This window comes from Mustela nigripes, chromosome 18 (assembly GCF_022355385.1).
Source record: "Mustela nigripes isolate SB6536 chromosome 18, MUSNIG.SB6536, whole genome shotgun sequence".
NCBI classification, from domain to species: Eukaryota; Metazoa; Chordata; class Mammalia; order Carnivora; family Mustelidae; genus Mustela; species Mustela nigripes.
In genome coordinates this window covers 19,796,862-19,810,156 of record NC_081574.1, presented here as the reverse complement: position 1 = coordinate 19,810,156, position 13,295 = coordinate 19,796,862, and the positions used below count along the sequence as shown (strand labels likewise).

Genomic DNA, 13,295 nt, shown 5'->3' with positions numbered 1-13,295 from the left:
AGATGCTATAGTTACCATTTTATATAGCTAAAAATATAATTAATTTTATCTTTCTTCTAGCCTCCAAACCTGTCATCATTAGATTTTCCTATTAAGAGACCAAGGATTATTCTTTATATTATCTTAGAATGAAAACAAAAAAAGTCAGAAATTTTAAAGTGCTGTAGTCCTTTGAAAAATTAATCCCAGAGAGACTTTCCACCCTTTTATTTAGTTGACAAAGAAAGGATGAAAATTGTTATAGCTTTTCAAAGTAATGATTATACAATTTGAGGGAAGATTTATATATATGTATGTATGTATATATATATATATATATATATATATATATATGCAGCTGTCTTATCAAATATAACAAAGGCATAACAATAATTAGCAAAATGCTTCAAAGAATAGAAAGTCATAGATAATTATACAAGCACAATAACTGTTATCTATAGGGTTGGTTTGTTGCTTAGTATCCACATACATATTTTTACCATGTTCCTTTAGTAATTAATATGGGTAATGTATTAGATTCTCGTGGGTTAACCTCACATACAAAAATTACACAAAAAATATAACCTTATATATAAATTTTCTCTCTCGCTCCCTCTAAAATATTTATACTATTAAAATAACATAATTATATGTTACATATAATTATGTATTTATTTTAAGGAATTGGCCCAAACAGTTATGGACGCCGAGAAGTCCCAGGATCTGCAGTCAGAACCAGCGGGAGACCCAAGAGAACCAATGGTATACTTCTAGTCGTGTTCCAAAGACCTGAGAATGAGAATAGCTGATGGTATATATTCAGTGTGAGTTTGAGTCAGGAAACAGAAGGCTGATGTCCCATTTCAAAGACATTCAGGCAGAGAGAGCAAATTCTCTTACACACCACTTTGGTTCTGTTAACGTCTTGGATGGGTGGATGAAATGAACCTACACTGGGGAGGGCAACCTGCTTTATTCAGTCTACTAACTTTAATTTTAAGCGCATTCAAAAACACCCGGACAGACACATCCAGAATAATGTTTACATAAATATCTGGGTGCCCCAGGGCCCTATTAAGTTGATACATGAAAGTAACCATCACAGGTGCTATGACCCTACACTTACTTGATTTTATAACCACTTGTTTTTCTTATTACCTATTTTGTCATTCCACTATCTTTTGTCACTATGGAAAAATGTCATAATCATTATATTTCTAATTTCCCTCATCTGCTTCTGCATAAAATCAGTAACAGCATAGATGTGCGCACATACACACACCATCAATTAAAAAGTTGGTCTGATATTTCAGCTACTTAAAGTGTTTCATCAGCCAACTAGATTTTAAGAGAAAGATTTGTTGTTGCTGTTGCTGTTGCTCTTTTTAACTAGAAGAAACGTAACTAATATGAGTGAAGATATTTCTAAGGAAAATAATTCAATAAATGATTTTTTTAACTTGTCTATCCCTACTGCCTTCCTGAAAGGCATTTCTTGGAAAGTTACTTTCCTCTTATCTGAGAAAGGTGAAGTTTTTGTTAAGTGTGCTGCAATTTTCAAATTTTAGATTCCAGAGACTTCTTATCCTTTCTCTAGTGCCATATATATATATATTTTTAAGATTTTATTTACTTATTTCAGAGCATGAGTAGGGGGAGGAACAGAGGGAGAGAAAGAGAGAATCCCAAGGAGACTCCAAGCCAAGCACAGAGCCCAATATGGGACTCAATCCCACAGCCCCAAAATCAAGAGTGGGAGCTTAACTGACTGAGCCACCAGGCGCCCCTCTCTAGTGCCAATTTTAAGCAAGGTAAAAGAAAAATAATTTAAGTGAGACTAAGCTCCTTGCTTAACTCTGTTTTTCCTCATTACTTGAATTTATAGAAGATAAAATCTGTTTCATATACAAATACACATGTGGCATACCCTGTAGCATTTTATTATACAGGAAGTAGGAGAGGGTTTGTCCGGTGGTTGTTCTGAAATACCTACCCTCTCGCCATTGGATAGTTTCATTTCTAGAAGAATTAAATTTCCTTGTTCCATATAAATAAATGATTTAAAAGAATTAATCCCATTAAATTTTTTTAGGGCATATGAACTGGTTAAACTGAAGGTATTCACATATACTCTGAAGTTTCTTTCTGCCCATCCAAGTGAGCACAATTTATGTACTCTAAGAGGCAGCCCCCAGCCTCCCTTACCCCATCAGTAGGGGTGTCCGTCATTCATGCTTCTGGTTAGGCAGAGAGTGAATAGGTTGGCACCCTCAAAACTACCATGAGGGCAAGATCAGCCTGGAGAAAGTCTGATGGGGCAACCAGAGGAGCAAAGAGACAACGGAAGAAAGAGGGGGAAGAGGAAACTATTTTCCTGGTGCAGCAAGTGTCCTCTGAGAGGAAAAGGGGCATTCTGGTCATCTGGTTAAAGCAATAGTGTCCTTTCATTGATCTGGATCTTTATGACTTTAGGAAGATATAATACTTTTCTCCTTCAGGATGCTTATTCAAGAAGCATTCATTTTCTAAGCCTCGCCATGGCTAAAGGTTGGGTTGGAGCAATTTGGATGATAACAGAAAGCAGCCAATTACCAAAGATTCCCTGTCAATGAAACTCTCTGTGCAAAACTGTTCCCTGTGGCATTATTCTGAAGACACATTCATGGGTAGCAGTTGGGATAAGGAGACCGCCCATGAAGAGTATGTCTAGACTAGTAGGTTTATTTTATAGCTTTAAAGAGACAGGAAGGAGCCAGAAGGGCCATCAGAAGTCCTAGATCATTCCCACAAGAGATTTTTGGTAGGGTGACCTCCGTGATTCAATAATTTATAGCCAAAACTTAATGAAAGTGAGAAATTCTCAATAAAAGTGTTGGAATAGAAACAGAAAAGCTGACTGGTGAAAGTATGCTCTCTTCCCCTTCACTGCTTCCCTTGCAGATTAAAACGTCACCACTGCATTTTTGAGGAGGTCACTTTAACACCTATAGATAGCTTCCTTTTCATGATCAATATTTCTTCTACCTTTAAAATACAAATTTCAACAGTTAAATGCTTTGCACTCTGAAGGAAATAAAATTTCAAGTAATTGTTGTCTTAACCAAAGAATTAAAATATTATCTGTGTTTTCAGCTTCTTTTTTTTTTTTTAATTAGGATATGTCTTGAATTAAGTTTCCTTTTTGTTTACTGTGTGTGTGGCTTTTTAAAAATATAATTTCTTATTAACATATAATGTATTAAAAGCCCCAGGGGTACAGGTCTGTCAAGTGTTTTCAGCTTCTTAAGTGGATCAGATGCTTCATGAAAGGAATGAAGTCTGCCTTGTGCAGAGATGATGACTGTAATTCACATCATAATATGATACGACTCGTTCCAGTTTCATGGCTTTTTAGAAACCTTGCTCTGGGCAATAAATAAATAAATAAATATAAATAAATAAATAAATAGATTGTAAAAGCTTGGTAAGTTCATTGTGGCCTGAACACAAATCCCTGTAAACGCAGGGTAGCCTGAGTGCATTATGTTGTAAATGTGTTAAGTTCAGTTCATTCACTCAGCAGACATTTACTGAACATGAACTAGGTGCCAAGCATGACACAAACTCTGCTTTCAAAAGGCTGCATGGGGGCGCCTGGGTGGCTCAGTGGGTTAAGCCTCTGCCTTCGGCCCAGGTCATAATCCCAGGGTCCTGGGATCAAGCCCTGTGTCGGGCTTTCTGCTTAGTGGGGAGCCTGCTTCCCTTCCTCTCTCTCTGCCTGCCTCTCTGCCTACTTGTGATCTGTCTGTCAAATAAATAAATAAAATCTAAAAAAAATTTAAAAAGGCTGCATGAACTAAGGAAAATGACAACACCTATGCTTTCAGGACAGTCCAATCTAATGGAGGATATAAATAAAGGAAGGATCAAAACAAAGCAAAAATCTCATGACAAGAACTGTGATAGACATCAACACTGATTGAGGCCCTGGAGAGTGGGAGGTGCACTTTAGTGCTGGAGGAGCAGAAACGCTTCAGAAATGATGCAACTTTGAGCTGAACCTTGAAAAATAGGATTTTGCCAGTTACGGAGAAGTGGGTAAGAATTTCAGGCATGAGGAACAGAAGATGAGAAGGCACAGAACTGGCATATTTTCAGAAACAAGGGAAATCTGGGTCATTCTTGCATCGTGAAGTGGTGTGAAATAGAGCTATACAAGCAGGATTGGATCATATTGTAAAGTACTTTACATGTTATGAATGTGAATTTTTTTCCAAGCTGGGATTGAGGAATCAGTAAATTGTTGTTGTTCTGTTTTAATTCGAGCATGACGATATTTTGAAAAATGTTTTAGGTAACACTGGATATGAAGAATCAGTGTAAGGAGAAAGTGGTTGTTGTGATGTGAGTTGTGAGTTTGTTACAGGAGTGGTCACAGGAAAGAATGTATTTAAGGGACACTTCTAACATAGCCGATTGAATTTTGAGAAGGAAGATAGAGAATTTGGGGGGTGATGTAGGTTCAGTGCAAGGTTGTGTAATATTGGTCAGTGAGGATAAGAAACCGCACCTGGTAAAACTCAGGTCAAATTGTATAAATTCAAGAAATGACATACCAGATGCATGACATTTACACCAAACAATACAGATCATTAATTATGTTCGCTTTCAGGATAGCAAGTAGGGTGGGTGATACATTCTGAAATATGGGTGCAGAGGACAGTTCAGGAGTATATACTTTTGCTATAGAACCTGAGAAAACAAAATGAAACAAAATGAACCAGACTTATTGAAATGTGGGTGATGGCAGTGTGGAGCTTGTCTTATATTCCAAGACCATGTATGTATTAGATTGTCCTTTTTTTTTTTTAGATTTTTATTTACTTATTTGACACAGAGAGAGAGAGAGAGAGAGAGATCACAAGTAGGCAGAGAAGCAGGCAGAGAGAGAGGAGGAAGCAGGCTCCCGCTGAGCAGAGAGTCCGATGCGGGGCTCGATCCCAGGACCCTGAGATCATGACCTGAGCTGACGGCAGAGGCTTTAACCACTGAGCCACCCAGGCAGCCCTAGATTGTCCTTTTAATTTTAAATTATACTTTTTTCATTTTTTAAATTTATTCTTACATTTTGATCTGACATTGTAGAAAGTCTAGAACTGAATCACCACCAGAGAGGCAGTATATCACAGTGGTTGACAAGGGAGATTCTAGACCCAAATTGCTAGGTTCTGATATTTGCTCTGTCATTTATTACCTGTGTGATTTAGAGCAAGTGACTTACACTTTCTTTGCTGGAATTTATTTATTTGTAAAATAGAAATGACGATAGCTAAGCACTGTTATTAGTAGAATACTATAATTACAGTGAGGAATAAATAAAAGCAAAACACTAACAGTGCCTTTAGCAAAGGCTAGCTACTAATCTAAGCATTTTGTATATATCATCTCATTAATTCTTCATAAAAAGCCCGCAAATTATGTATTATTACCCCGTTTGCAGATGAAGCAGTCATGGTTCAAAGATGTTGAGTGACTTGCCAAGTGAAGCAGAAAGTTTTTGGCAGACTCGCTACTTGAACTCAAACAGGGGGTGCGCTGTCTGTCTTGCAACCAGTTTATTTTTTGATTCTTTCATGGGTGGTTATATTTTAAGCTACTGAGAAGATGAGCTCATACATGTAAAGTGTTTAGAACAAAGTCTGGCATGAATAAGTGCCAGGAGGCACTAGCTGCTCCTGTGACTGCTATTTCTACAACTTAATAGGTGTGAAAGAAAGAAGTGCCTCTTATATACACCTAAATGCATACAAAAACACTTTCTTCTCATCAATATAACTTACACTTTATGAGAAAAGTCTCTATGACAGCAGTTTACTACTAGTAACGTTCTCTGAGCTTTTTGTTGTTGTTATTTTTCTATTTATGTGGTGGATTGTCTAGCTTTATCGGGTAGGTTATGAACTCCATAAGAAAAGAAAGTTTGTCCCCCTTGTTTCTGTTTTTTACCTAGTAACTAGCAAAGAGGTGGACACATTGTAGGTAATCAGTAAATATGTACGATAAACAAAGACAGGCAATAAAAATGAGAAGAAAGGAATCTTTTTTTTTTTAACCTTATTCACTTGCACCACCTCTGAAAAAAACATTGAAATAAGAGGGACATATTGCATAATTTTTCTAAAACCATTAGTAAGGTTTCAAGCAGGCCCTTGGCGTTAAAAAAATGTGTGCATGAAAGAATCATAAACGGGCTTTCAGGCTCACTTAATGGTATCACTGAATCCCCCACCTGCATTGTCTGAAGAGTAGCTAAGAAGGCAGATAACATTTCCTAGAGTTACAGCCAAGATGCAAGGCAACTCCAGAACACTGTGATTTACCTGCCAGGAGATTTCCTGGTTCTCAACAACAGATATTTGAATCAAAAGATGAAAGGTTTTTTTTTTTTCTTTCCTCCAAAAAGAAAAGATATTTATATTACTATATTGTGCAGAATAATATGCCACCCACTTACTTACTCTCACACAAAATTTTTATGTCTTATTTCTCCTCCATGAGATAAGACTAGCAAATAAGTTTCTCCTCTTGATGTTCTCAGCAAGAATAAGCTACGAGAGTACTGCTATGTTTCTTTTAATATCTGATATTAGACACTAGTCTTCAAATTCTTGGGATACAGGAATATAAGACAAAGGACTGTAAGGAAGGAATGTAGAGCAGAGAGTGGAAAGCGTTGATTTCCTAGTGGAAATTATTGTCTTACACATAAACCTCTGGAGAGATGAACACAAGAAAGGAGAGATAAGTGTTCTTAAATGTCAATCTTTTTTTGGAAAGGGGTAGATTCTTGGTACTAATTTTACCCTAAAAAAGTGTTTAGTATTAGATTTACAGATTGCTGAGGATTCTATCTTCTTTGGATGTTGCTATCATTTTTATCATGTGTTTATCACATATGTATATTTGAATTAGTACTGAGTGGGTGTTAAATAAAATGTCCTGCATAAGCCGTGGTTCTAAGCCCCCAGAGATGTCACTGTCCTGATACATAATTCAGAAAACAAAGTAAAGCTGATGCACTTACCTTTTGTTTAACACTTTTTTTCTTTATTTGTTTAATCTTATGCACCCAAAGTGGGGCTCAGACTCATGGCCCCCAGAGCAAGAGTTTCATGCTCTTTCAACTGAGCCAGGCAGGCACCCCAAGAATTACTTGTTTTGATTCAGCTCACCTGTCTATTTTTTTTAAACATGTCAGTATAACATAATAATATATTAATGTCCATGTGAATGCAGCATAGAGAATTGTTCATTACCCCTGAAAGCTATATGCTTCGAGTTTTAGTTAAAAAAAGACTATTTTTATCATGGTGAAGTCTTAATCTAGATATAAATATTTAATTCTGAGGGGAAATTTAGTGGACTCATGGGAAGAAAAGGGATGAATGCCAGGGGGAGAACCTCATTTCTGTGGTTATAGTAACGGAAAAGTGGATTGAAGTGTTGTAAACAAAGACATATAATGATTAGATTTTCACTTCTAACTCAAGTCTATCTCTACTAAATCAGATGAATTTCATATTGCCTTTTATAATGGACTATTCTCTCATCTTAAAATATTTATTAAGGCTATAATTATTTTCATATACTTATAGTTCTGAAATTACACAATATTAATGGTTATGCTTTTTTATGCTATAGTTCCCAGAAATTTAGGTTTGCAAAGCAAATAAAAGGAAATATTATCATCAACTTTAAAAAAATCTAAACATTAATTGTGTATGTTATTTCATAAAAATATTAAAACAATCTGAATTAAAATTCAACCAGTGTATTTTTACGGTGTTTGGAACTGCAAGTTACTTTAGAGGCTTTTGCTGTTTTTTACATTCATGTTAATGTTATTGGATTCAAAACCCCCTTTTTAAATGCATGAGTTACATGTAATTCATTCTACCATCCTAGAATAGAACCTTTGTCTGCTTTTAAGAACCCTCTTCTTTGTGCAGTGTCTTTACGAGATCGGATTACCTGCAGCCCTTAGTCCATAACCTATACTGTAAACAGAATTGTAACATATTGCCCAAAAGGAAAGATAGAATAAATTTAAAATACATTAGATTTTTGCAAAGATGGATTACTGCAGCATAGAAATACCTATGGAAAGAGGACTAGATATATTTTTTGAAATTGTATAGATAATACTTCCGATTTGTGACACAAAGAAATGAGTTGTGGTAAGAAAGAGAATGAAATTAACTATAGTGGCTTTTGTACAACCAAGTCTCACTTTACAGAATAAAAGTATTCTTCAAAATGTGGAAAATTAGGGTGCCTGGGTGGCTCAGTGGGTTAAAGCCTCTGCCTTCGGCTCAGGTCATGATCCCAGGGTCCTGGGATCGAGCCCCGAGTCAGGCTCTCTGCTCGATGGGGAGCCTGCTTCCCCCTCTCTCTCTCTGCCTGCCTCTCTGCCTGCTTGTGACCTCTGTCTGTCAAATAAATAAATAAAATCTTTAAAAAAATGTGGAAAATTAATTTAAAAAAACACATCTTAGTTTACACATAGTAGCAAAACCCACTTTGAAAAGAAAGCATGTGTGCACAGAGTGTGAGTGTATGTGTGTATGTGTGTGTATGTGTGTGCTTCTTTACCCAGTGCTTTGTATCTAGGCAGATGTGGTAAAATCACCTTTAAGAAAAAGCTTATAAAGCCCTTCTTATGTATCTCCAAACCACAAATCTCAAATCCTAATTTTGAAAGAGTTTTTTATAGCTTTTATGTAAAAGCACTTGTGTATTTACATTCACATAGAAGTGACATATCACCTAGATCGTGAGGACGGTATTGGGAGAGATTTTCATAGAATTTTTTTACCTGGATTAAAAGCTCCATGAGGGCAGGCATTGTTCCATTTTGATCACTGAAATTTCCCAAACCACTGAAATGTCCCAAACGTTACAGCATGCACAGTGAGCTCTCAATAAATACTTGATGAGTGAATGGATGGACAGTTTGTAAATGATCACCCTGCTTATATTTTAGATCATGAAAATGAAAATGTAGGCAGCATAAGTTACTTATGAATCCATGGTGGCTGAAGCCCACTATGCAGCTTCCTTAGGCAGTGGGTAATATCCTTCAATAAATTATCTCACTGTTAAGTGCTAAATTAGTGATAAAAATAAACATCTAACCAAGGTTAGATATCCTAAATAAAAATTTCCAGGCAAACATATTCTTATATTTTATATACCTCCCTACATAAACCATTCTGAGATTTACAGGGCATTCCCATGTGAGGTAAACAAACAAGCAAACGTCATTTATAAGAAAATTTATTTACCCACTCAAAAAATACCTAATAAATTCTTTTTTTTTTTTTTAAGCAGTATGCTAAGCAGTGAGGATATAATTGTATACACATGACTGTCATGGTTCCTGTCACATGGACATTTCCTTTTGTGACGAAACAAATGAAACCAAGTAAACACATACATATGCAAAATAAATTTGCCTTGCGATGAGTACTTTGAACAAAATAAATGGAGACTGGGAGTTTGGAGATTGAATGAATTTGTAGGGGAGGCAGTTTTGATGAGATAACACTTCAGCTGGGATCGGAAAGTTGCAAACTCAACTTAAAAAGGAACTTCCTCATTTGGGTAGGGTTTAAAACATCTCCATAGGTAGACATATATTCCACTGGAAGATGGAGAGGGGAGGAAGTGTCTACACCTTGGACATACAGCAATTAGTAGAGTTGGAAATTATTCTGTCAAATAGTTAATGTCCATTTACCAATGTGGAAACATTCCTATCCCGTGAAGTAGATATGATGAAACACTTGTATTTTTTTCATAATATCCAGTCAATATTTTGGAATGTTAAAATAAATGCTTAATATAAAACAAAGGAATAGAATTTTGGTCATACCCAAACTAATGCAGTATAGTTTTAGAGATTAAGTTTGACTCTATTTCTATTTTTATTTGATTTCTTTGTTTTATACATCTTTCCCAGGATAGTCCACTGGTCTTACAGTCTGACAGGAATGTAACAGTGAATGCAAGAAATCACATGGGGCAGTTAACTGGACAGCTGACAGTAGGTGAGTGCATTGGGGGTAAATATTGCTTTTACCATCTTACTCCATTTGAAGATCTGTGATTGTTTAAATGGGGGAAAGCGAAAGTCTGTTATTTCTCTAATATAAAATTAGACATCTTTTTTCAGCCTATCTATCTTGCATAAGATTTGATTTTTCATAAACTAATTATAGTTTCCTCTAATGGCAGTTCTTACTCTTGTCAATGTGTCACTATGAGACAATTACATATATGTTATTATAATTACTCTTGAATTATGAAATGTACCATTTTTCTAACAAATATCTTCCTGGTGTATATAAAACACATGAGATATAATAGCATGTGGTCTCCATGTCCTTTGTTTTAGGTAAATAATGTCCTAAGAGATATTATCTGCTAATGTAAATTAGAAATGACATATTAGTTGAATATAGTAAATCTTAACATTTATCAGTTACTTCTAAATCTGGTGTTGAGATTATTTATATTTTAAGATTTATAAGCTTTAGAAGTTATAAACATCCAATGATAAAATATTGTTTTCTGATATCGTCAAAAAATTAGTGATTTGTATTACATGGCATTATTATTTGACTCAGTTTTTGTAAGAAAACAGGCAAATAAGAAGTCAGTTGTAATTATGTAAAATAATAAAAAGATTTGATTTGTGTGTAACTGTCAAAATATCTTTAGAATGTTGTACTTTTTTGTGGAGAAATTACCCAATATTGATAATCTATGTGTGTATATAAAAGTATATTATAAGTAGTAAATTACATTTTCAAGGAATGAGTTGTCCTTATCTTAATGAAAAATTAATGAGCACTCTAACACAAATGTATATTTCTACTAGTTCTTTTTAAGTTACACCAGAATATGATATTTGAAAAGTGAGATTCATAAACACTTAATTTGATTGTGTCTACTTCCTTTGTAGGTATATGAAATACTTTTTGATATGTTATTTGCTTTAATGAAGCAAAAAATGCAATTTATATTTTAACATATGTGTATTTCTAAAAATATATTTGCACTTTATAATAATTCAGTTTTATGTTATGTTATGTTCTCATTATAGAAGTTGGTCACTAGTCATCATCAATTGAACACTAGGGGATAAAAATCAAAGGAGGATAAAGTGAAAAGTTGAACAGGAAGTTTTATTAATGGACAGGGCTATATGTAAAACATAGTTTTTTTTGGTAGTCTCCCTCAGTCACAAGTGATTGTGTTTGGGAAACCCAGAGTAGCTGCTGTGTGGTCCTGTAGTGTAAGCATGATAAGAAGGTCTATAATTCCATGTCTGTAACATTATCTCAGTAAAACATTAATAGCAATTGGATATTAAATAATTGGAATGTCATTGTTCTAAATATTTTAAAATATGCTTAGAGTCACCATTGTATGCTTCATCTAAGGTCTCCTATATCATCATAATTTTCCTTGTTTAATGGCTCAGTAAATTTTGGAGAATAAATTCACTCCCAGGAACCACTAACTTTTATTGTCAAAATCATTGACTCATCTTGGATATATTCATTCCATTTATCAAGAATCCGTGACATATCCAAATTATATAGAAACCTTCATTAAAATCCACAATTTCTCATTTTTCTGTCTTTCTTCATTACTTCTTCAAAGCTGAGAGTCATGGATGCCTTAAGTTTTACTATATGGTAATAAGGCAGTGTCATTTGCAAGAAATTCAACAAAATGATATTATCACTTAGTTCTGGTTTGCTTTTCATAATTCACATTCTGAGGATTAAACACCACATTAAAAAAAAACAAAACAAAAAAAAAAACAAAAAAACATGGGCGCCTGGGTGGCTCAGTGGGTTAAGCCGCTGCCTTCGGCTCAGGTCATGATCTCAGGGTCCTGGGATCGAGTCCCGCATCGGGCTCTCTGCTCAGTGGGGAGCCTGCTTCCCTCTCTCTCTCTCTGCCTGCCTCCCCATCTACTTGTGATTTCTCTCTGTCAAGTAAATAAATAAAATCTTTAAAAACAAAACAAAACAAAACAATTAGAGACAGCTTCTGCAGCAGAGTTGACTTTTTTGGCTCCTTCTGAAGTCTGAGGGGCTTGCCTTCATTGCCCAGGGGGATTTACAAAACAGCCAGTCAGGGAGTGGGAGTACTGAACAGCAGGGGTGCATCTTTACTGGGTCTCTGCCTTTTCTAGCGGCTGTCAATAAGCTATATACGCTCAAATTTGTTTTTTTTTTAATGATAAGAGAAGATATGCTTTACGAGAACAATTTAGCACTAAGATTTTTTAACGAGAATATTTTTCTTTGTTTTCTCAGGATTTTGAGTCAATATACACTAGTAATAAAGTCCATATGATGAAACAAATGTTTTTTAAAATACCGCAAGTTTATAAAGAGATTAAAAAATTAAAATGTACATATATATATAATTACATAAAAAGTAATACATTCTTTATCCATTTGAAAGCTATTTGTATCCTATATAATGATTAATTAAACTACACTGGCCTTCCTGGTGGTAAAGATGTAAAAAGAAATGTGACTAATGACATGATCCTACTATGTTTAAGGAGAAACATCTGAACTTTTTATGGAAAACCAGAGTTTTCCCTTCACATACCCTGAACAAAATGAACATGTTGTTTAATAGAAAGAAAACTGGATGATAGAGTGTACACTATTTTTAGCAACTCTCCATCCAAAGAAGCACCAGCCTGCCAACACTATGGTCTGGTGCTTTAAGGAAAGCTCAGAGCGTGACCACAAAGTGCATGGATAAAGTAATTGTGAAGCAAGGGATAGAACATGTTTGCCAGTTCAGCTTTATTCAGGGATAAAAATTTAGGCTGATATGCCTATTAAGTATTCCTTCTGATGTATACTTTCACCTGGGCTTGTCATTAGTCAGAAGAAGTGAGAACTCAAAATGTTAGTGTTTGTGGCTGGGTCTCCTCAGTTCAGAAGTGAAGAAAACTGATGATAAAATTGGTAACCTTTAGTAAAAACTGAAGATCCTAAGACTGTTAACTGTGTCGATGCCCTTCTGGCCACCTCCATATATTTCTAATATCCAAAACAGGCAGAGAGGCGCGCGTGTGCACACACACACACACACAGACAGGCTACCCCATAGAATTCTACACCATAGAATTGGTGTATGGAAAGTACTAGGAAAAAAAGCTGGCATAACACTTAAATAAACATTTTGAGTCAGAGACTACACACTGAAGGATTGATTGAGACATCAGCATTTTATTC

The 13,295-nt window shown here is 35.2% G+C and overlaps 1 protein-coding gene across 1 annotated transcript in view; it reads left to right on the top strand.

Moving 5' to 3' along the window:
• Nucleotides 1-13,295, top strand: part of SGCZ (sarcoglycan zeta) — a 462,338-nt gene that overhangs the window by 337,144 nt on the left and 111,899 nt on the right. Inside the window, exon 3 of the mRNA XM_059384510.1 lies at nucleotides 9,980-10,067. Within this exon, the coding sequence (XP_059240493.1) occupies nucleotides 9,980-10,067 (88 nt within the window). The remainder of the gene's footprint in view (nucleotides 1-9,979; nucleotides 10,068-13,295) is intronic.